General features: G+C 44.2%; 1 protein-coding gene across 4 annotated transcripts in view; it reads left to right on the top strand.

Annotated features, from left to right (window-relative positions):
- SCAPER (S-phase cyclin A associated protein in the ER) overlaps positions 1-21559 on the top strand; it is a 364249-nt gene that overhangs the window by 36616 nt on the left and 306074 nt on the right. For all 4 annotated transcript variants that reach the window (XM_019533358.1, XM_019533360.1, XM_019533359.1 and 1 more), the window contains one exon: positions 8652-8849. In XM_019533358.1, coding sequence (XP_019388903.1) covers positions 8652-8849 — 198 coding nt within the window. The remainder of the gene's footprint in view (positions 1-8651; positions 8850-21559) is intronic.

Here is a 21559-nt window from a genome sequence, read left to right on the forward strand (position 1 = left end):
GTGCAGAGAGCTTTGAATTGATTCGGACCTTTAGGTTGGTCCCCTGATTTGATTTCGGATTTAGAGCTGAATCTCCTCTGAATCGAATCACCAACCAAAGCTTCACAGCCCTATTATGTAAAGCAAATTAGATTGTGTATATATAATAAAGATTTTTTTTTTTTTTAAAAACCCCAACCTGAATCCCAACGCATGGTTTTCATACCTCTTAGTTTCTTTAGTGGACCAATATAAATTTAAGGCTCTTGATAAAAACCTTTTGCCTTCAGCATTTACTACCAAATATTTAGGACTTTATTTTGCAACTATTTAGGATTTGAGTAAATTTTCTGTGCATTTCTTTATAGGTTCTCATACTGTGATGATGATCACTGTAGTAAATTGGCATGTTAGCAGTGACTTCATGCTTTTTTCAAGCAGATGCATTCAAGTATTTGAAGCCCTAGTGTACAACTAAATGGTTCCAAAGGAGGTAAAGAAAAAATGGAGTAATTACCTTGCCTAATCCTTCTGCACGCTGGTGTGTTGTAAAGTGTGCAGCATAATGCTCTACCCCACAGGATAGTGTAGCCTGCAAGTACTAGATAGCTTGCAGTTGTGTCTCCAGAGCCCAAATCCATCTGTAGGAACACCACAAGTCTGTATCATTCTTAACCTGAGCATGTTTCTGAAATGTACAATCTGGCTAAAAAGCCAGCAGCTTTGCAATTTTTGTTTAATGGTCTTGAACTTATTTTTAGGAGGTGTTAACTAAAGAATTAAATAAACTTTAGAATGCTTATACATACATCTGCAGCTAAGAAATTTCCGCTTCTGTTTGCCTTGTCAAATGTACTTTTATTGTTCAAAAGCAACGTTAGTTCTTTGCATATGACTAGAGTAAAAAATTGTTATTCAAGATTAGTTTTGCAATTTGCTGGTAATTTAATTAAAACAATGCTGATAATACGACTAGAAACAGGCATTTACTGTTTGTACAGAGCATAGTCATTTGTTTATAACTTTGATAATATCCTCCTTCTAGAAGTATTCTGTCATGACCATTTTAAAAATAAGAGTTGAATGTTGTATTTTGCTACTGAATTAAGTTGATGCCAGTAGCGCAGCTGGTTAATAACTCATTCAGTCTGGCCCTTTTCAAGGACTTAATGGAGGTTAAAATGCCAAGCATCAGATGCAATCTGGGTTCTTTGTTAACAGCTGGCTTCCTTTCCCTTGAGTGGCAGATATCAAATGGTGACAATTTCAGATGTAGAGTATCAGAACTGACTAGGGCCATGGGGCTTAAAAAACCCTTTAATTATCTCCTACCTCAGTGTCTACCCTTAGGTATAGTTCTATTCCCAAGGAATTTGTTGCCTATTTTATAGTTTAACTGTATGCTGGAACTTTGATAAATGAATGATATAACTGCAGCCTCCTACTGTTGTTCTATTGATATAGCATGTTTCATGCTTAGCCTAGAGAAATAGTCAAGTGTCTGTTATTGCATAACAGTAGAATTTGTTGAATACTATTGTCCATTATACTATCATCATAAATCAAATCTTCAGAAATTCAGATTTTATAAGCATGTGAATCAAGTCTTATACCTTAGGTTAATGAAAGTACTTGTATAAGGAAAGAAAACAATCCTTTAGGCAGGGGTGGGCAATTATTTCAGCTGGAGGGCTGCTTAACGAGTTTTGGTGAGCTGTTTAAGGCTACAAGGGTAGTCCTGCCCCTTGATGGGTGCCCTGTCCCTGGTTGCCATCTTGGGACAAGAAGTCCCATCCCTCACACCTGACCTTTGCCACTGGAAGTCCCTCCCTTTGCCCTAGAAGTACTCCTTTTGGGAGGGAGAGTGCTGCCATCTTGAAACCGGGGGCGGGGGGGAATGTACTAAAATAATTAAACATCTACTATAATTTATTTTAATTTTATTTAAAAAGTATTTTTGTCCTCATTTATGTGTTTGCATTGTGTATCTAGAGGCAATTGAATAACAGCTCAAAATACAGTCTTACTGTTGTATATTGTGTGTGTGTGCAGTGTGGATATGGTGTGTGGAGGGGTATGGATTTGGGATATGTGGTTGGGGTAGGGGCTGTGGGTGTGTGAGCGGTTATGGTGGGGGGATGGGAGTGTGTGTGGGAGGGTGTAGATGTGGGGGCAGGAGCACGAGGGGGGAGTGGTCCTTGGAGTCCCTGGAGTGTGCCGATCCTTGGATCTGCACATTGTGACAGTGAGTAGGGCCAGCCCTGCCCAGCCCCATAATGTGCAGCTCCCTGTACTCCCACCCCAGTCCCTGGCTGCAGGTGGCAGCAGCATGCAGGGCCAGCCCTACCCAGCCCCATAGCACATAGCTCCCTGTGCTGCAGCCCCTTTTCCCCAGCAGAATTCCCTGGTCCTGGCCCAATGGGCTGTTACCTAAATTCAGTTGCCACTCTTGCAGGCAGGGAGGCTGGAACCAGCCACAGGGTTGCCAGCAAAAGTCTCTGCCAGGCCAACACTCCTTGTCTCCAGGCCCCCCTGGTTTGGGGCTGGGGTGGGTCAGGCCAGGGTTGGGTGCAGGGTGTTGCTTAGCAACCAGAGATGCACCTTCTGCAGGGATGCACCAGCTTGCAGAGGGGCAGCCCGGGCCCACAGCTTACAGAGGGCCCAGTAGGCTCTGTCCCCACTCCAGCCTGGGGCATGGAGCACATGCTTGTTTCAGTCCAGTCCAGTAGCAGTGAGGAAGCAGTGACTGCGAACAAAGCAGTATAGGGGGCCTAAGGCTACAGGGAGATGCAGGGGTAGATGTGGCAGGGGGTGCAGCCTACGGGGGGGACAAATGAGGGGGGGACAAAGGCAAAGGTCAGGCTGCTTGATATCCCCCAATTGCCTGCCCTCCACCTACTGCCTACCTGTCCCCCCTGCTTTTCCTGCTACAGTGGTGGGGAGGACAAATTTAAGATGACAATAATTTAGACTTAATATGTGGAAAATTAAAAAAAAGAAAAAAAATCACAGTTGTCTTGGATTTGAGTAATATGGTAATATACCCAGATTACATTAATTGGTTAAAGATCATTAAATATATACATACAAGACTTTAATTTTATGACACCTTCAATTTTTGAAATGCTGTAGGGAAGTAGTGATTAGGGACTGGGAAGTGTGTACAGGGGTGCAAGGGACTCTGCTGATTTTTTATTTTTTTTATTTATTTATTTATTTTTTTTTACAGACATTTGAAATATTTGTAGTAAATATGAACAATTTACTACTTACAAACTGGTTATCTGTACTAAATCTCCTTATAGATAAGTAAGTAAAATTAAATATGGCATTTGCCTGACCAAGCTGACCAAGCTTTTAGAGATGACAGCTTAGAATCTTATTAGATGAACAAACAGCTCTTTATAAAACTTTACATAACTTCATGCTTTCAGAAAATAATACTCACAGATAAATGATTGTATATGATCAGTTTCAAGCAGCAGGGATTTCTGTTGAGATTTTTGAGCTATATATTGGAAATCTAGTAATAGCTGCAACTATAGAACTGCTTCAGTTCATGCTTGAGTTACCCCTACTAAAAATACAGTTGACATTCAGGAAAGATAACTAATCAACATATATGTCAAATATAGCAGAAAGCTTAAACTTGGAGTGAAACATGAACTCTGACTTCAAAAGAATCCTTAAAAACAGGCATTTTTGGACATGTTTGTGTGAATTATGTATAGTTCCTCAGGCCCACTTTGAGATAGTGAATTCATTCTTTATGTTCACGACCTCTGCTGAATGTGAGTAGAAGCTTAATCATGTTACCAAGGTCACATTTTAATAAATACTGACAGTGGAAGGTAAATGCTATTGTTATAATACAGCCATTTATAATATTAGTTTAAACTGTGTCATTTTTTCCCATCATAAACTCTACTTTAAAGAAGTTATAAATTAGCCATCATACACTTTAACCTGAAGGCCAAGACCTTGAACATAAACTAAGGAGCATCTTTTTAAAAAAGCAATTTGGAAAAAGATCCGTGACTTTTTATGGCATTAGAGAGAGGTTTTAGTGGTTTCACGTTACTCCTAGGTGTTCCTATATAAGATTCAAACTGTTGGTGGCTCAGGACATCTATACTTTGTAGGTCATGTAATCTGCATATGTATTTGGGTGGTGGGACATTCTCAGGTTTAAAATTCAAGTGAGAAGGATAGAATTTTAATCCAATCAGGGCAAATTACATTTTTTTCTTCAGTAAAAGCTAAACCTGTTTCTACAACTTTCCTACTAATCTGTCTGTATGGAGTTGCCTCCTTTTGTAGTGCTCAGTTCAGAGGTGTTACTGGAGGTGAGCAAGAGGGGAACTTGCTCTAGGCACCAAGTTAGAAGGGATGCTAGAATTGCCTCTCACTTATGCAGTCTGTATCTTGGCAGGAATTTAAAACAACAGCAGCCAGGACTGTTTTGAAGACAGGGGTGGGCCACATGGGATACAGCCCACCAATTTATTTTCATCTAGCCCACAGGCAGACAGCAGCACTGCACGGCAGGTCCTGGGTGAACTATGCTTGGGTCCTGGCTTCTGTTGGTAGGCGGCATGGGTAGCAGCTCTTGCGTCCGCTGGTCCTGCAGAAGATGCTGGGTGGAGGCAACTTTGTCAGCCTGCCTGCTTGGTATTATGCAACAGCCTGGGAGATGAAATTTGGCCCTGCAGGCCATGGGTGAGCCATGGTGGGCGGCACCCAGGGCCTGCAGGTCCAGACTTTCATCTCCCAGGTTCTGTGGGACATACTGGGTGAAAGCAGCCCCGTCTGTCTGCCCGGTACTGTGGCATCAGCAGAGACTGGGGCCTTAGTACATCTCGCCCAGGGCCTGCCCTGCAGAGCTGGCTGCTTCTGTCCAACATCCCCCATAGCACCAGCAGAGCCAGAGCCTGTGTGGAGCTTGTCCAGGTTATGTCCACAGGGGATGCAGTGTTCTGTCCTACCCCACCATCAGGGTCAGGGTGCTTGTGTGTACACACATGCTTCTGGAGCCTTGATGGTGGGGGACCTGTGTGGAGGCCCTCAGCCAGGCTCCATCCCCCATGCATAGAGGCTGCACCTGGCTAGGAGTGGCCCCTGTGTGGTGCCCCATGCTCTGCCAGCTCATGTTACATGGCCACATGGTGCCTCTTTGCCACCAGCAGCTGCCCAGGTCATCTTCTTGAAGCAGTAGGTAACTGCCAGGTGCTTGCTATGTGCCCCAATCAGTGCTGGGGAGTGGAAACCTCTGACACATAGCCAGTGCTGTGGGACAGGGCCCTGCACTTGCTGAGTTGGCCCACCCTAGCCATGCGCTCCAACTGCTGATCCAGCCAGCAGGTGCTGGCTCCAGAATCTGTGGGGGGCCAAGGTGTGCTACAGCCTGGGGCAGGCTCATGTTCCAGCTCCTGCTCTGGCACCATTTCTGGCCTGGCTGCATGGAGCTCTCCTGTGTGCATGTCTGTATGTGTGTGTGTACGTATACATGTGTGTGTGCAGCCCTCAACAACCTGCTAAAACCAGTTAAGTGGCTCTCCAGCTGAAACAGTTGCCCACTCACGCTTTAAGAACAAAGCTGGGGTAGGCAGAGTGCCAATGTCAACAGCAGCTAAGCTGGGACTCCTTAGAAGTTTCTGGATGGGTAAGGCTGTTGTTCTCCTTCTTCCCCCCCGCTCAAACCCTGGCTCTTGGATTTGCCCTGTTCCCCCTCCCCATTATTGGACCCTCACCCTCCCACCCCAGCTCTTGGATCTCTGCCTCCAACCATTCCTTGCACACTCAGAACCCACACCTTCCCCGTGCTTTCAGACCTACGTGCTCCAACCTACCTTCCTGCAGGGTTTTCCTCAGGCACTAGCTTGACTTGTTAAACCTCTGGAGAGGTGTCAGTCGTGGAATTTAAGACTGCATACTTCTGTCCACATGCATTCCCACCTTGAATGTCTCTGTAGTGCAACAAAGATGGAGCCAGCTTGCTTACTCCTTAAGCCTTTTATTAAAGTGGAAGTGTAGCTGAAAGTAACTTCATATCCATTTGTAAGTAGGAAAAATTGAAAGGATTTTCCTTTGGTCTTTAAATTAAAATTAAGAATATGTAAAAGAGAGACCATAAATAGTATCAGTGTCTCTCAGCTGGTGAGTTGCATTGGAGTTGTTGAGTTTATTTTACGTAAGACTGAAGCTGCTGAAAAGGTTTGTGATGAATTAATCAGATGGACACATTCACAGGTGGATCCAGGGAGGGTTGCTAGAAACTCTAACTCTAGCTAGAAACATTAACTCAGATGTGGAAATAACTTCCAGTATATTACTGGATGCATTGTCATGATGCTGAAGAAGGTTAAATTTTGTTTTATGAATCTGAAAGAGATGTATGTTTAATGTAATGAATGCAAGACTAATGACCTGGCCTTTCATTGTTTTTGCCTAGTTTGTTGTATTTTTATGTGTAAAAATAAATATAGTTGCAATATGTATAGTCGCAATTGATCACGATTTTAATCTCGCAGCTAGAAACCTCAAAATTATGCATAGAAAAACTCAAAATTATGCAGCCACCTTGTATGGTTGGGGTTGGTGTGGTGTGTGTGTTGGGGGGGAATTTATGAAGGTGTGGGGGGCTGTCTGTGTGTGTGTGTGCGTGTGTGTGAGGTTTGGAGTCTAAGGAGGGGAGTTCCCTGCATGCCCTGGCAGGATGCAGGGTACTGTGTCAGGAGTGAAAGGCAACAGCAGGGCTCAGAGGGCTGTGGCTTGGGACTGAGGGGCAGATGCACAGAAACATGCATGCATGCATGCATACATAGCGCCCAGCAAGTAAGCTTGTGGAGGGGGAGGGGTGGAAGAGAAGGAAGGGGTTGTGGGGTGCAGATTGATGCCTCCACCTGAAGGGAGGGCGTGGGGCAGGGGCTGGTCATTGGACAGAGCTGCGGGTGGTTTGTATGAGGTATGGGTGGAGTGTGGCTCCCTGCCTCTGCATACCCCCCTGCGGAGGCATGGAGGGGACATCTCCCCCCAGATTTCTGTGTGGGGTAGAGGTGGGTGTGTCACTGTGGGCTGGGGCTGTGTGCCTTTGCCCTGGGAACCATGAGACACTATGTTGTGCCTCCCACTGCCAGATGGGCAGCAGATGCATATTGTGGCCAGCACGTGGCTCCTGGGGCAAAGGGAACGAGAACAGAGCCCCAGCCCACAGTGAGCAACTTACCTCTGTCCGATGCACAAAGTTGGGGGGCACATGCCCCCCCATGACTCCCCCAGGCTTGCATGTAGCTGCCCCCTGCTTTGCACCCGTGGACGAGCCACCCAAAGCTCTGCCCCAGGGCCCCATTCACCCTAGGCCCTGCCCTATTCCCTCTCACCATGGGGGGCCTCCATCTGCCCCCACCCATGATTAGTGCATTAAAAACTAGCATTTGATGAAGAATCACTTTGGACCGACTGGCATTCCTGTCCCAGCTGCTGGTGAGACACTCCTTCACTTGCTGGCTTGGTCTATGGGAAACTCCTCCTCCTCTTTGACTCTCATCACAGGAGTGAATCTTAAGCATCTTGCATCTGACTGAATTCCACTTTCAAGTGAACAGCAAAGGAGATGTGCTTCAAACTGAATGTTTCCTGTGACTGGCTAATGTTATATCAGTCAGCCCAGGAAGATCCTACCCTCCTCTTTGACAGGGGATGAAATTCAACTTGCAAGATCAGCAGATGCATAGGGATAAATCACTGCTTCCAAGAGGGCACATAGTAGACCTTGTGTGATCCAGTAATTATGAAGATAATTTTGGGGTGATCAGAGTCCAAAGAAAACAGATGTCAAATTTAACAGTGTTTGTACATCAGTTACTTGTCCTCTTGTCACCTTAGATCAAATGTAGTCCATTTATTTTGATTAAATATGAAGGTGGAAGTTTAAAGTACAGTTATGTTATGGAAATTATGACTCTTAGAATCAAAATAACATAGGGCATAAGCAGGAATAGTACAATTAAAAATGGCATTCCATGCTTTACAGTGAGCTTGAATTGGCTTGTAATGGTTAATAATTTGGTGAACAGAAAGCGGTCTGGTCAAGCGAAAACATGAGGCTTCTAAAGTCTTAAAGCTTTTCTTTGCAGCTAATTCAGTTCTGTCTTCTCTACAGTGAAATCATAAAATATCAATGAAAAGGCCAGCCACAGCAGTTATTCTCTGACCATAGGACTTGCACACTAAAGTTATCATATTTTAATGAAAACAGTTGAGACAAAAGTTCTGTATAATGCCTGTAATGACATTTATTTCATAACTGAATATACCTCGTGTGGTTATTAGCAAAACAGCATTTGTACCTTCTGGACATACACTTGTCAGAACAAGTAGTGGGGCAAATATAACTTTCCCATGTGCATGCAGAATATCTTGTGCAGTTTCCAATGTAAATATTGAATTAAATGTCAGAGAAACAGAAGTTAGGTCCTGCAAAACTGCCCCTTTTGTTTAAGGTGAGAAAAAATGTTTGAAGTACTCAGTCAGTAGGCTATGATGCAAGTCTCACTGAAGAATGTCTTGTTTGAAAATGTTTACTTTTGTTGAAAAAATGTGTTATACAGAAGCCCAACCCCTTGCCATTCTTTTATTTGTTTTGTTTTTCATGTTGTATCTCGTTTTTTCAGAGCACTACAGGAGAATGTAAAGTAACATCAGCACCAGCTGGAGATAAAAACTTCGACAAAAGCCCAACGAAAACAAGACAGCCTCGGAAAGTTGATCTGAGAGCTCGATACTGGGCATTTCTTTTTGACAATCTTAGACGGGCCGTCGATGAAATCTATGTTACTTGTGAATCAGATCAGAGTGTTGTAGAGTGCAAGGTGAGACTCAGTTCGTTTTACTTCATTTGTTGTGGTTTTTCTCTTGATGCTAGTTGTCTATAAATAAACAAATAAAAAATCAGAACTTTAACTTAAAGTTATTTTATTCTTTGGATTTGGGTGGGTCCTTTAAATCAAAGAATGGAGAACATATTTCTTTATTCTGCCTGTTAAAAGCGTGTTTTCATCTTAGCCGCTAAATGGGTTTGAATGATATGAAACAAAGCAGTATGTATTTTTTACAGTGTAATAAGATTAATTTATATTTAAAAAACCCTGTTCAGTTTGGCCAGTTTTTCTTGTATTTTTATATTTTCCTCATATTTTCTTGCCATATGTCGCACTGTTGAGATTTGACCTGTTTTCACATTCCTTTGCTTCCTGTTTAATGTCCTAATTACATATTGCTCCCTTTCTGCGGAGATAGTTATCATTCTTCTAATTCACTCTAAGGAGGTAAGAAAGTGAGATTGATGGCAAAGTATAAATATAAACAGTGTCTGGGTGGGATATCATTGCAGGGTGTTTTTTTTTCTCTAAATTTAAATAACTTTATATTTGCAGTAAGAAGTAAAACAGATGCAAAGCACAGTGTATTTCCAGCAAATCAGTAGGAAAAACTATTGCCTTTTAATAAAAATAAATTATATGCTTTATTACTTTTATAATTAGTTAAATGATTACAGGTATTGAGAGAAGCCAGAAAAATACTTCTTTAAGGAAATACTCAGAGCACAACTTCTGTTGTCATATTAAACATGGCTGGTAACTCAACAGATGCTGGAAGCCATTACCTAATCATTGTGAAAAAATTATATATATGGCTTAAAGTTAACTTTCATCTTATCATGTGCATCTAGTTTTCTGGTAAAGTCAGAGACAGCCAAATTGCTTTTGAGATTAGCATACAAGTATATTTCATTGAAAACAGGTTTCAACCCAAACAGTAGCTGGAGGCTTCTAAACCATTGGTTAGTCTAATGTAATATAACATTTTGTTTCTGAACTGTCTTCCTGGTTAGGAAATTTCTCTGATGAATTTTTTGTTTAAAGAAAGCCAGTCTGCCTTGTCATGTAATCAGGTTACCATTTTTAAACTTTTGTGACTAAAAGAACATAATTTTATTTGTGTCATTATCACATCTTTATAGATCTCTAACCTCACAGAGAATTCCAATCATAGTACACAATCTCTTCTGGGAAGGAAATTTATGTCCCAAACTAAAAATCTTCATTTCAGGAACCAGTCAAGATTGATAAAGTGACAACAATACATTTACCTGTCATATTGTTTGTTTGTAAAACCCAGGTAGTTATAACAGCACAGAAATGAACAGTTAACGAACTTCTAGTTTGTGAGCTACAAAACACTTATAAGCTCATTTTATTACATATAAAGAAATTCCTATTTTATCATAAGTCAACAACCTTAACTTTGATGCTTGTATTGTTGGGATTTTGTGGATGTTATTTTTGTTAAAGTCACTTGAATTTTTGTAAAAAGAAAATTATTTTAACTTTTTTATTAACAAAAACAACTTACCAAATAACACATTTAACTTTAAAGATGCATCCAGTCTTCTAAGATATATACAAAGACATATTTATCTTCTGTCAACAGTACTCCTTTAAATCAAATCACTGTCCTCAGAAAAGTCTTATGTTCTTTCCTTCTCTTCCATACGGTCTCTAACCTTTTTTTTTGTTTTGGTCTATGTTAAGCTTTTGTGTTTCTTCATCTTTATATGTAACTTGCTTAATGATTCAGCCCTTCTTTTTCCTTAGAACTCTGTATAATACAAAGCTTATGTCTTCTCACTTCTGCTTTTAGATTTCAAATTTTTCCAAAATTTTTCTTAACTGTTAGCTTGTTAAAGTAGCACTTCCTTTCAATATTCAGAAACTTTCTCAAATTTTCTTTCTCAGGTGGGGCTGTATTTATTAGACTATGCTTAACGATTGACATGTTCTGTATGGTTCATGAAGGGTTAAATTGCAGCCCCTGGGATCCCACCTGGCTGCCATTCTCTTCTGTTGCTCCAGCTGCAGAAACATCCATGGTCTCCAAGCTCCCTTTTCCTCTGGCTTTTCCTTCCCTGTGGGTGAGGCAGTACAGCCTGCAGAGCTGGTAAGATCCCATGGCCCAGGATGCCTGAGAAACTGGAGGACTGAGGGTGAGGTGGGGTGCCCAGGCGCACAGTGAAACAGGGAAGAAATGGAGGATGCTTATGCTCACAGTGCAGGGGGATCCTCAGCATGTGGTGTGCTGCAGTGGGGAGGGGAAGGGAGAGAAGAGAGGGGAGCCCAGATGTGTGTTACAGTGGTGGTGGTGGGGGAAGCCTGGGCATACAGTGCAACAGGGGGGTGAGGAAGCCAGACCATGTTGTGCAGCAAGGGACAGGACACTGGGACTTAAGGTGCTGCAGAAGGGAGCCTGCATTGTGCAGCCCCAGGGGCCCATGGCCCCTTCTAGGGGGGCCTCCACTAGCAGAACCTTTGATGTGTGACCCCCAGCTGCTTAGTTGGCCAGCCCTGCCTTAAAAGTTTCTTTTAAATCTGATTTATATTATTCTTAGTGAAATACAGCCTGATTTCTCCTGATAGTTCCAATTCTTTCCTGGTCATATCGAAGTAGTGGGATATTCAATTGCCAAGTTTTCATTTTGGGTGTGTTCTCCCACCCAATAAAAAAAAACTGTGCTGATCCAAGGTTTGACCAAATAAGTCCATTTCATTTAACTGAACTGGACCAGGAGTGGACAAAATATGGCCCCCAGGCCAGATTTGGCCTGCTGACTGATTGAATCTGGGGTATCAGTGGGGCACCTGCCAATTGAATGTGGCTTGCAGCTGTCCCTGCAGTGCTCTGCATGGGACGGAGCCTTGCTTGGGGCTTGTGGAGCAATATGTAATTAGGGGCTTGTGTCATGCTCCAGCCCATGGCTGCTATCTCGGCCCTGGCCAGTGTACACAACTTGCTGGTGGGGCTGCTCCCAGTGCAGCTGCTTTTCAGCTCCAGCAATGGCTCTTCCTTCTGCTGCGCTGCTCTGGACTCCACTTCTCCTCTGGACTGGAAAGAAACTTCAGCCACACAGCTCTGGCTCCAGCTGTTGGCTGCCTTCCACCCACTCCATTCAACTGGTGCAGGCAGCTGAGTGTATAGAAGGCAGCTGAAAATCTCCTGTCCCAGCATGCAGGGCTTCAGCTCCAGCTTCTGGTTGCCTTCCACCCACTTGGCCACCACCCAGCTGAAGCTTCCTTCTGTCCCAGAGTGGCACAGCAGAAGCAGGAGAAGTAACCCATACTGGTGGTCAGGGGAACTGAGCAGCAGCCATAATGGAAGCAGCCCTGCCAGTAACCTGTTTGCGCTGCCTAGGGCCAGGCTGGTAGGTGTGGGCTGGAGTGTAGTGCGGGATGCCCCAGGTGGGGTTCAGTCCCATGTGGAGTGCTGCAGGGGCAGCCACAGAGCACTGTGTCTGGGTGAGCTCTGTTGCATGTGTTCCCTGCTGCCTCCTCATTCCCCCGCACCGGCCAGCTCCCGGGACCTAGTGCTCAGCAGCCTCCCCTCAAAAGTTCCCCCGCACAGGGCAGGGACCAGCCTGCAGCCCTGCCATGTGATCCCAGCCTCTCATGCCTGTCTTGCTCCTGAACGCTGCTCCCTGCCCACCCGCAGCCCCATCCCATGTAGGTAGTTTTAGTTAGTTGTTGTGATGGAGGGGCAGGATGGGGGATTCTGGCCCAGCCCACAACAAGTCATCAAAACTCCCTGTGTGGCCGCTGGGCCCAAATAATTGCCCACCCCAATACACCCTTGCTAGGTAATGATGTCAAAAGTCATAATCGTATCTATTTTTGTATAATTTGTGTGGTGTTCAATAAGAAGAGAAATTTCTTTTTTTATTTAGACATCTCCAGGAGTCACAAATGTAATGATTACCCACCAATAATCTTGGTACTTAGTCCATTTTCTATACTTTGTAGTCTGAACATGTCCATTAGGTGCCTATTTTCTTGGATTGTAAAGCCCCCTAAGCACCTATACCCGGGTTTCTGCACATTATGTTTTCTATACTTTGTTATACTTCTGTCAGACCTGCCTATTTTGGGTCCCTAACAGAGTTATAGTTTCCTCTCAATACAACATCTCCCTCTTTAAATTTTTCGGAAGTTTGAGAAAGTTTTCTTAAAAAAAAGGGAAAAAAAAGAAGAGGCATTCAGTACAGATTAAGTGCCAAGATATAACTTGTTACAAAAACTACTGGGGATAGACAGTATATCTCTGCCTTCCTTATCCTTTTATTTTTCCTTAGACTCAAATGGTATATGCTTTGCGTTGATAATTGCAAGTCCTCTTTTATTTGATTTACCTGGAGAACTATATGGAGGATAGAACTACTTTCCTTACTGTATTATTCGGATATGAGATGAAGGTTTTTCCCCATTGGGAAGAGGGAAAAATAGCCCCTCATCTTATGATCAGATGCAAGGACATTTCACCAAATACATTGTCTGTCATTAAACTGCTGCCAAAAACAGCTTGTGCTCAGCAATGCAGCCAACACTGACTATGGCTATAAAAGACAGGCTCATATTGGGCAAATTTGCTGATGGGAACTTTTTTCCCTACAGATTTTATTAAAAACACACTTATCTTGCACATACAAAGCTACGCATATTGAACATCCTTGTTTTACCAAGACTTCATAGCACAGGAACAACTACATATCAAAAGCATACAACTACATATATTAAATCCTTAAACAACATACATAAACTTTCCACAAAAACCAAACCCTTACAGAAAATTTCTTATTCATACAGAACCCCATGAAAAAACTGTTACCTCAGTAACCACCTTAAATTCTCTGCTTCCCGAGTGTCCTGCTCCCTCCAGGCAACAGGTAGGGAAGCAGGGGTAGGGCTGCATCTGGGCAGGAGTGTGGAATGGGGCTGGGGCTGGCTGCAGTTGCCCAGAGGGACAGCGTGGAGCTTGGCTGGGCAGGGTGTGGGTGTGAGGGAGGAGGGGTATGGGGACCCCCCGACACTTCCCCAGTGGTGCGCAGCCCTGGCAGGCAATGGGGGCACCAGCAGTGTGGAGGTGGGGGAGCTACTCTGCTCTGAGCTGCTGCCTGGTTTCTGGCTCCAGCCAGTGCTGCGAGAAGCATAGCCCCTACCAAGCCGTTTGTTTTCCCGATGCTGCCTGTACTTGCGATGCATGGGAGGGAAGCCCCAGGCACTGAAGTGGGCTGGGGCAGGGAAAGTAGCCGGTTCTAGCACCTGGGGCCTTCTTCCCCCCTTGTGCCCCATGGGTGCAGGGATTTGAAGAAATAAACGACCCAGTGGGAGCTGTGTTCCTCACAATGAGGTGCAGTGCTGGCCAGAGCCAGGCATTGGCACCCCCATCTGCTGCTGTGCCATGGGGGAATGTGGTGGGGGCGTCCCCACACCCCTCCCACAGACCACACAAACCACACACAGACACCCTCCCCCCAAGTGTTGCCTGCTTTGACTGCAAGAGAGGACAGCCTGTTCTAGAGCCAGACACCCACACCCCACAAACGCCACACAGCCCCCCAACATACCCTATTACCCCCCCTCACAGACTTCCCCCACCCCATCATACACCCCCCACATACAGTATACAAAACTAAGAATGTATTTTTAGTTATTATGCAATCACTTCTATATACAGTACACAAACACAAATCATGACAAAAATATTTTTTGTAATAAAATTAAAATATGCTGTAGTCTGTATTTGACTTTTAGTGTACGATTTGTTTTTTTTCTGGTTCTAAGATGGCAACTCCCCCTTTCCAAAAGGAGTATTTCTGGGGGACAAGGGGAGGGACTTTTGGTGGCAAAGGTTAGGGGTGGGACTTTTGATCCCACAATGGTGGACAGGGGGTGGGGCACCTGTCAAGGGGCAGGGATACCCATGCGGTCCTCGACAGCTCACCAAACTTCGTTAAGTGGTCCTCCACTCAATAATTGCCTGCTCCCGCTTATGATCCTTCGGGGCCTCCAACCCTACCTTCCCTATTTTATACCGCTGTATGAATCCTTCCTTCCTGATGTAATGAATTAGCAGTTGCCACGTCCATGGACTTCTTCAAAGAGACCTGATATTTTCACCATTTCCTAAAAATTACAGCTGCTTGAAATTAAGTGATATGTGCTACTTTCCCGTCTCCCTCCCTTGTTGCCTTGCATATTGTATTAACATATTTTGCACAGACGAACAATCCCAAGTCTAGCAGCCCTCATCTCCCACATCTTTCTTGCTTTGTGCAGTTCAGCTCTAGCCAACCTTTCTGTTTTGGCATTTCAGAAGAACACATATATTTCCCTTTGTACTTTTGTCATCTGGCGCCATGTCAGTGAAAATACAATTCCTGCATATACAATAATCGGCAGTAGCATAGCTTTAAATGATGCCACTTTTCCAGCAAAGTACAGTGTCCTTCTGGCCCATAACCAAAGTATTTGCCATATTCTTGCCATCACCTTTTCTCTTCGGCGTCCCTTACGATCCCTAGCACTCTCATTTCTCTCTCTAATTTGAAGGCCCAACTTCCACCAGTTCCCCACTGCCATTAGCCCCTGTCATTTCTCCATATTCTAATGTATGCTTTAGCACTCTTTCCATCAAAATCTGTCTCTAACTACTACATTTATATCATCCATGCATAGTATGTGTTTTACCTCTCCCCCTCCCAGTATCTTTACTCCACTTATGACCTTGTCTTTTCTTGATCTTTGTGCTAATGGCTTCGTGCTGCACACAAATAATAGTGGTGACAGGAGGCACCCTTGTCTCACCCCAGATGGATTTTAAAGGTCCTACTTAGATGCCCATTAATTTTGACTTGACTCTCTGCTTTTCTATACAATAACCATATCCAACATATACAGTTCTCTAGGAATGCCATTTTTCCTACCACCTTGGATATGTAATCATGATCCATTCTGTCATATGCTTTTTCTAAATCTAGGTTTGCTATAGCTGTGTTTGTTTTCCTCTCTTGGATGTGGGACAGTATATCTCTGATTGCTTTGGAGATTCTTATACTTGGTACTGGGCATACAGGCAGTCCTCAACTTAGAATGTTTTGAGTTGCAACATTTTGCACTTACGGTGTTTATAAATTGACACCCTGTTTCAACCTTATGATGTCACTTTCAACTTTACAATGCTTGATCCGATGTGATACCACACCAGCGAACAAGTTCGCTGTGTTGCTTATGTCCCTGGAGATCATCTATCCGAACTTCCTTGGACACTTTTTTTTCTTTAAGAAAGCAGACGAGACTCCTGAGAAGACTCTAGCCAAGAACCTTTCAAAAAGTCCAGCAAAGTGACCTCAAAGAAGTCCTTCCAAATCAGTATGATTGCTGTTTACAATATAAATACATTAATGTAGCTATGTTACTCATCTATAATTGATCAAGTACAAAATTCTGGGGGTTTTTTAGTGAAAATGGGGTACTGGGCCTTGGTTCAGGAACCAATCCCCCATTTATAACATTGTTTATGAGAAAATTGGTTCCGAGTGGCAATGTTTTGACTTAAGATGCAGTTTTCAGGAACCAGTTGTGTCATAAGTCTGAGGACTGGCTGTACTTGGTGGTCTTGTATTGTCTTCTGGAGGTTTTTCCTCATCCTCAAAGTCAGCATCTTGGCCATTAACGTATAGTCCACATCAAGGAGTATAATTGGTCTCCAGTTTTCCAAGAGTTCCCTCTCTTTTCTCAAGAGTAAGATCACAACTCTTCTTGTAAAATCTTTCCCTGCCTGTCCTGTTTCGGCTGTTCCTTTAAACACTTCCACCGTATCCTTCCCTACTCATGCCCAAAACTTCTTGTAAAATTCCATAGGCAGCCTGTCTGCTTATGGCGATTCTTCCTTTTTAAAGGTTTTTAAACATTACTCCACTGACTGTAAGCTTATCTTTTCTTCCATCTTCTTTGCTGCTTCTCCTATATTTTCTCTTCAGTCTCTTCCAAGAAACCCTTCATCTTCTTTGTGTCTATTTCCTTCTTCTGGTATAGCTCTTCATAAAATCTTGTCACCTCTAACACCTCCAGCTTTTCCATCTGGGTACCACCTTCTTCCTGCACTGCTTTAAGCTCTCCTTTTGTCACTTTCACTCTGGCCAAGAAGTATTGGGACCACTCTTCATTTTCTCCCACCCAGGATGCTTGTGGATTTTCTCTCATCTTTCTCTTTAAGCCAGGTTTCTAACTCTTGCCTTATTTCTTCTAGCTTTTAATAGTGTCCTTCATCGCAATCTGCCATTGATGACTTCTGCCTCTTCTGCTCTCAGCTCTGGGTTCCTGAATAATATTGCTACCTCTGTCACTTTGTTCTCATTTGTCCCTGACTACCAGGATGGCCCCTATCTCCACCTTTTCTCGAAGTGTTTATAATCCCTCTCCCCTGGTATACCACATTCTTGTAGGCAGATTCTCTGCCCTTGAGACTTGGTTCAACACTGGTTCAATCCATTCCTATCTTTTCATTGTTAAGATGCTCCTGGCATTAAGCAGAACTATCGTCAGTGCCATTTACTCTTGGTTTAAAATGAGTGCGCCTGTCCGTTAAAGGTTCGTCCGTGCTTGCTTTGAGCTGAGTGAGCCTGTCCCTTTTAAGGTTCATCTGTCCTCCCGCTTGGAGTCATTGAGTCCTCCCAATTCCTCACTCATATTCCTGTAGCCTTTGCAAGCTGCTGGATCATTTTAACATTTAGGAAGGCTTGCATATTCCCTACTTCCCTCCTTCTGGTCTCCACTCCAGGCTCAAGCCCAGAGACGCTAGCAGCAGGAAACTGCTCTCTGGCTCTTCCTCTAACTCACCTTCTTCATTATCAGGTTTCTTCTTCGGTATCTTCAGCCCCTGCATTTTCTTTCTTTTCCCGGCCTGTCTCTCTGGTTCTTTCTCTTGCTCCATCTCCACTTCTGTTGTCTTTCTTCACCACCCCCACCTTCGTGTCTGAGTTGTTTTCTGTTTCTGCTTTCCCTTCCATTCTGTCTTCTATCTCTTTCTGCACTGTCAATCACAGGAATTTTAGCCCCCTCCATCTCCGTTCCACCCTCCTGTGGGTTTCTTCCACCATTTCTGCCTCGCTGTCTAACCTCTCCTCTCCTCTCCTTCTCTGGGTTTTGCTGTTCCTCGTGGGGTCTGATTACACTTGCAAAGGCTTTGGGGCACCTACAGTACAAGTGTCTTTCTCCCTTATGAATAGTGCATTTTAGGGACTCCTGGCACTCTGCTGCTCTATGCCCCATCTCTTCACATCTGTAGCACACTGAGGGGACAGTGTGTGGACAAGCGCTCCACCTCTCCACATTTGCTTCACTGTTTTGGTTGCCCATGGTCCGGGTGTGTCCTGATCTGGATTACTGATGGGAGATGCAGCACACTGCCTGGGCTCCACTTGTCTGTTTGTAGCAGTACTTGTGCCTTCCAGGATCCAATCCAGATACCATGTTTGTCCCTTACTTTGTCTATCAGTGTGACCCTGTGGGCATACTTTTCCATCCAGCTTTCTACATTTTCTGCGTCTATAATAAATCTGTGTACATTCGAACTGTAATCACTCTTTCTCTCAACTTTCCTTGTGCCATGAACTTTATTTCTCTGTTTTCCTCCCTCTGCATATTTCTTCCAAAAGTTCTCCTACCCTTCTCCATCCCAATAAGTCACATTCCCAAGTATTTTGGTTTTAGAAGCAATCAGGATAGTGAGATGCACCTCCAAAATCTCAAATAGCATTTTTTCCAGGAAATCGTATCTGTTCATTGTCAGTCCCGTCTGCCTCCCATCACTGGTTAAAGTTGCATTTGTCTGCAGCTTCTGCTCCTCAGTGGGCAGCCTGCCATCGTGCTTCTGCCTCCTTCCGATTCTTGCCTGATGTACCTTCTCTGGCTGCTTTTACTCTGTCTCCTGCTTTCCTGTGTTCCAATCTTCTTTCTGGCATTGCCATTATTGTTGTTCCTGCCTCCACCAGTGCTCTCACGTCTTTCTTCCTTTCTTCTTCACCTTTGTCAACTCTCCCTCTGTTTCCAGGTCTTCGTTTCTGCTCTTCATCTCTTTTTCCAACTCATGCTTACTTGCCAGTACTGCCATTGTTTTGAGCTTTGGATCTCCCTCCTCCACTTCTTATTCCCCAATGCTCCGTTGATTCCTTTCTGTGCCTTTAAGGCATATATCAGAACCATAAGGATAGTTAGTGCAGCCCGCCTGAATAAGATACAGGAAAATTTCACTACTCGTGGGTTCAGCATTCGCAGTTTCAGATATTCAGGAATGCTGAACCTGCATTTTAAATACACTTTCTACACTTACAGGAGCTCCTCAGGAGCTCTGTGCTTGCTGCTGCCACCGGGCTCCTGCTGTTGCCACCAGAGCTGTACCTCCCCTCCCCAGCTGTCAGGGGCACTGTGTTGATGAACGCAGTGTCTTACTCGCGGATTTTGCCATTCATGGGGGATACGAGAACGTATCCCCCATGAATGGCGAGAGTCGCTTGTACATAGTAGTACCCATTAAGTGCAGTTCCCCTTAGCATTGAGTCTTTTTAAAGTCATGGTGAGCCAATACACTGCATACATTTTTACTTTCTCTTCACTCCCATAGGTCAGCTGAGCTTTTTTTTATCCCATTTCCAATGATTCCTGTTTTTCAGCAGCCTTAAGAGAGTAGGGGAGGGGTAGGTGGGGGCAGTGTAGTGTCTTGTATTTCACATTGTCCCATGTGGTCACCCTATTCCTAACTAATATTAGAATATTTTGGTATCACGGTATTTCTGCTTTATGCAAAACATTAACTTTAACAAAAAGTTCAGGAGGAAAAGGGGATAATACCAATTTGTCTTAATTACATATGGATGAACACTTACATAAGAAACTGATCAAATATGCCATTAATGTGTATGTTTCAAAAGGGTTTCTCTAGAAAACATGCATTATGCCTTAGTTGAAGGCAGCTTTCATATTATGCTACATAGAGGGAGTAGTCACTCAGGTGGCTGGGCTCCAGTCCTTTTAGGCCTTTCTAAAAGAGGATCAGGATCTTTATTTGGACTCGGAATGGGACAGGTAAATGATGTAGTATATGAAGCCATGGTATGATTTGCCTTATTTAGTAGAAGGACTGCCTGCCTGCGTGCCTTAAATAAGCTTTCCCCCCAAAAATATGTTTCATTTGGGGTATCTGGTGTGCAAGAAACTGCAGTAATAATTTTAAACAGGTTAAAAGTCTTTTGTAAGTGGCAACTCATAGGAAATAGAGACAAAAAATGTAAAGAAATGATTTCTGTCCTGCAAAAAATACTAGGCATTTGAAATGGCAAAGAGGAAAGACCTTGCTTGTTCAAATAGGCAGAAACTGGTGGTGGGAGCACATCATACATCCTCTGGTGTGTGATTGCTGCCTCAAAAGCAGCAGGGGCTTTTAAGAAAAGATTTTAAAATGCTGGAAAGCAAAGCTTTCCTTTGAGGTATGAGACCTCAGGACTTCATGTCTAATGCATCTTTTTACCTTTCAGAGAACAGTTGTAGGTAGCTAATTTACCCTGTATGTACTTCCTGAATATATTCTTCTAGTTCTACTTGTATAATTGGTTAGTCATATATAAGATTTTCTAAACGTACGCTGTTGATCTTACAGAATTCTTTCAATATGTTTTCTAATATGATCAAGGCAATAGCCTAGATTTTGCCTTTCTGGAGGACAGCTGTGATGGAAAAGGGCATTTGTGTGTGTGTGTGTGCGCGCGCGCGCATGCATGCATGTTAAAACTGTAAAGTTCAGCTTTAAAAGTTTACATGAAACTGTCCCTGCTTCCTCATGGTAGAAGAACCCTGACATTTGGTGGAGGCAACATCCTGGCAAGAGCCTGTAATTCGTAGAGATTTTTAGGGGAGGATCCTCCTTTTTTGTGGCAAAAGAAATGACTGCTTGTCACGCCTCAAGCAGGTGCTATAAGTACATCACCACCCCCTGTGTTGGGGTCCCCCAATTTGGCTGCCGCGACTTATTGGTATCTGAAGAAAAGGAGGGGGTTCAGTGGTATTCTCTTCTCTATTGACCAGAAGACAGGTACTCACAAGTGCGCTGCTGTGTTCCTCAGGACTCTGCCTCCCCTACACCCCGTCCATTCGCCAACCGCTCGGGTATTCCACTCATTGCCCCCATGATCTACGTAGGCCTCTTTACTATGGGATCCAGCATTGGTTTCGGCAATCTGACCTGTCGCCTGGATGTTGATACGTCTGGAGCCTCAGTCCCGGATCCCAAGGGGCTGAGCCCCAGGCATCTGGTGTCCCCCTCCAAGAGAGATGCCCCTGTAACACTTCAAAATTGAAGGAATGGGGATTGTCTGTCCCCAGCCTAATACCTGACACTGCTCCCCCTCCTTTGCTGTGGAACAGTGTCTTTCAGGCCGCTGCAGCCAGTGTCTGGAGCCATAGCCTGCTCGGCATGGTCCCAGCTGGCTTCCTTTCTCTCCCCACTGGCTTCTGGCGGGGTTTTTAAATTCCCTGCAGCGGTGGCATCAGTTGGCCACTGCCCTGCCCAGGAAGCAGCCACTTGATGAGCCGGTGCAACGCTGCCTCACGCGGCTCCTGCTCTGCTCCCGTCTGTCCCGGCGGTAAGGTTCCTGAGGTGCAGGGTGCTTTCCTTGGTGCCTGTGGGGGCTTCTCGCTGC

The sequence above is a fragment of the Crocodylus porosus genome, unplaced genomic scaffold (assembly GCF_001723895.1).
Source record: "Crocodylus porosus isolate Cpor-Errol unplaced genomic scaffold, CroPor_comp1, whole genome shotgun sequence".
NCBI classification, from domain to species: domain Eukaryota; kingdom Metazoa; phylum Chordata; order Crocodylia; family Crocodylidae; genus Crocodylus; species Crocodylus porosus.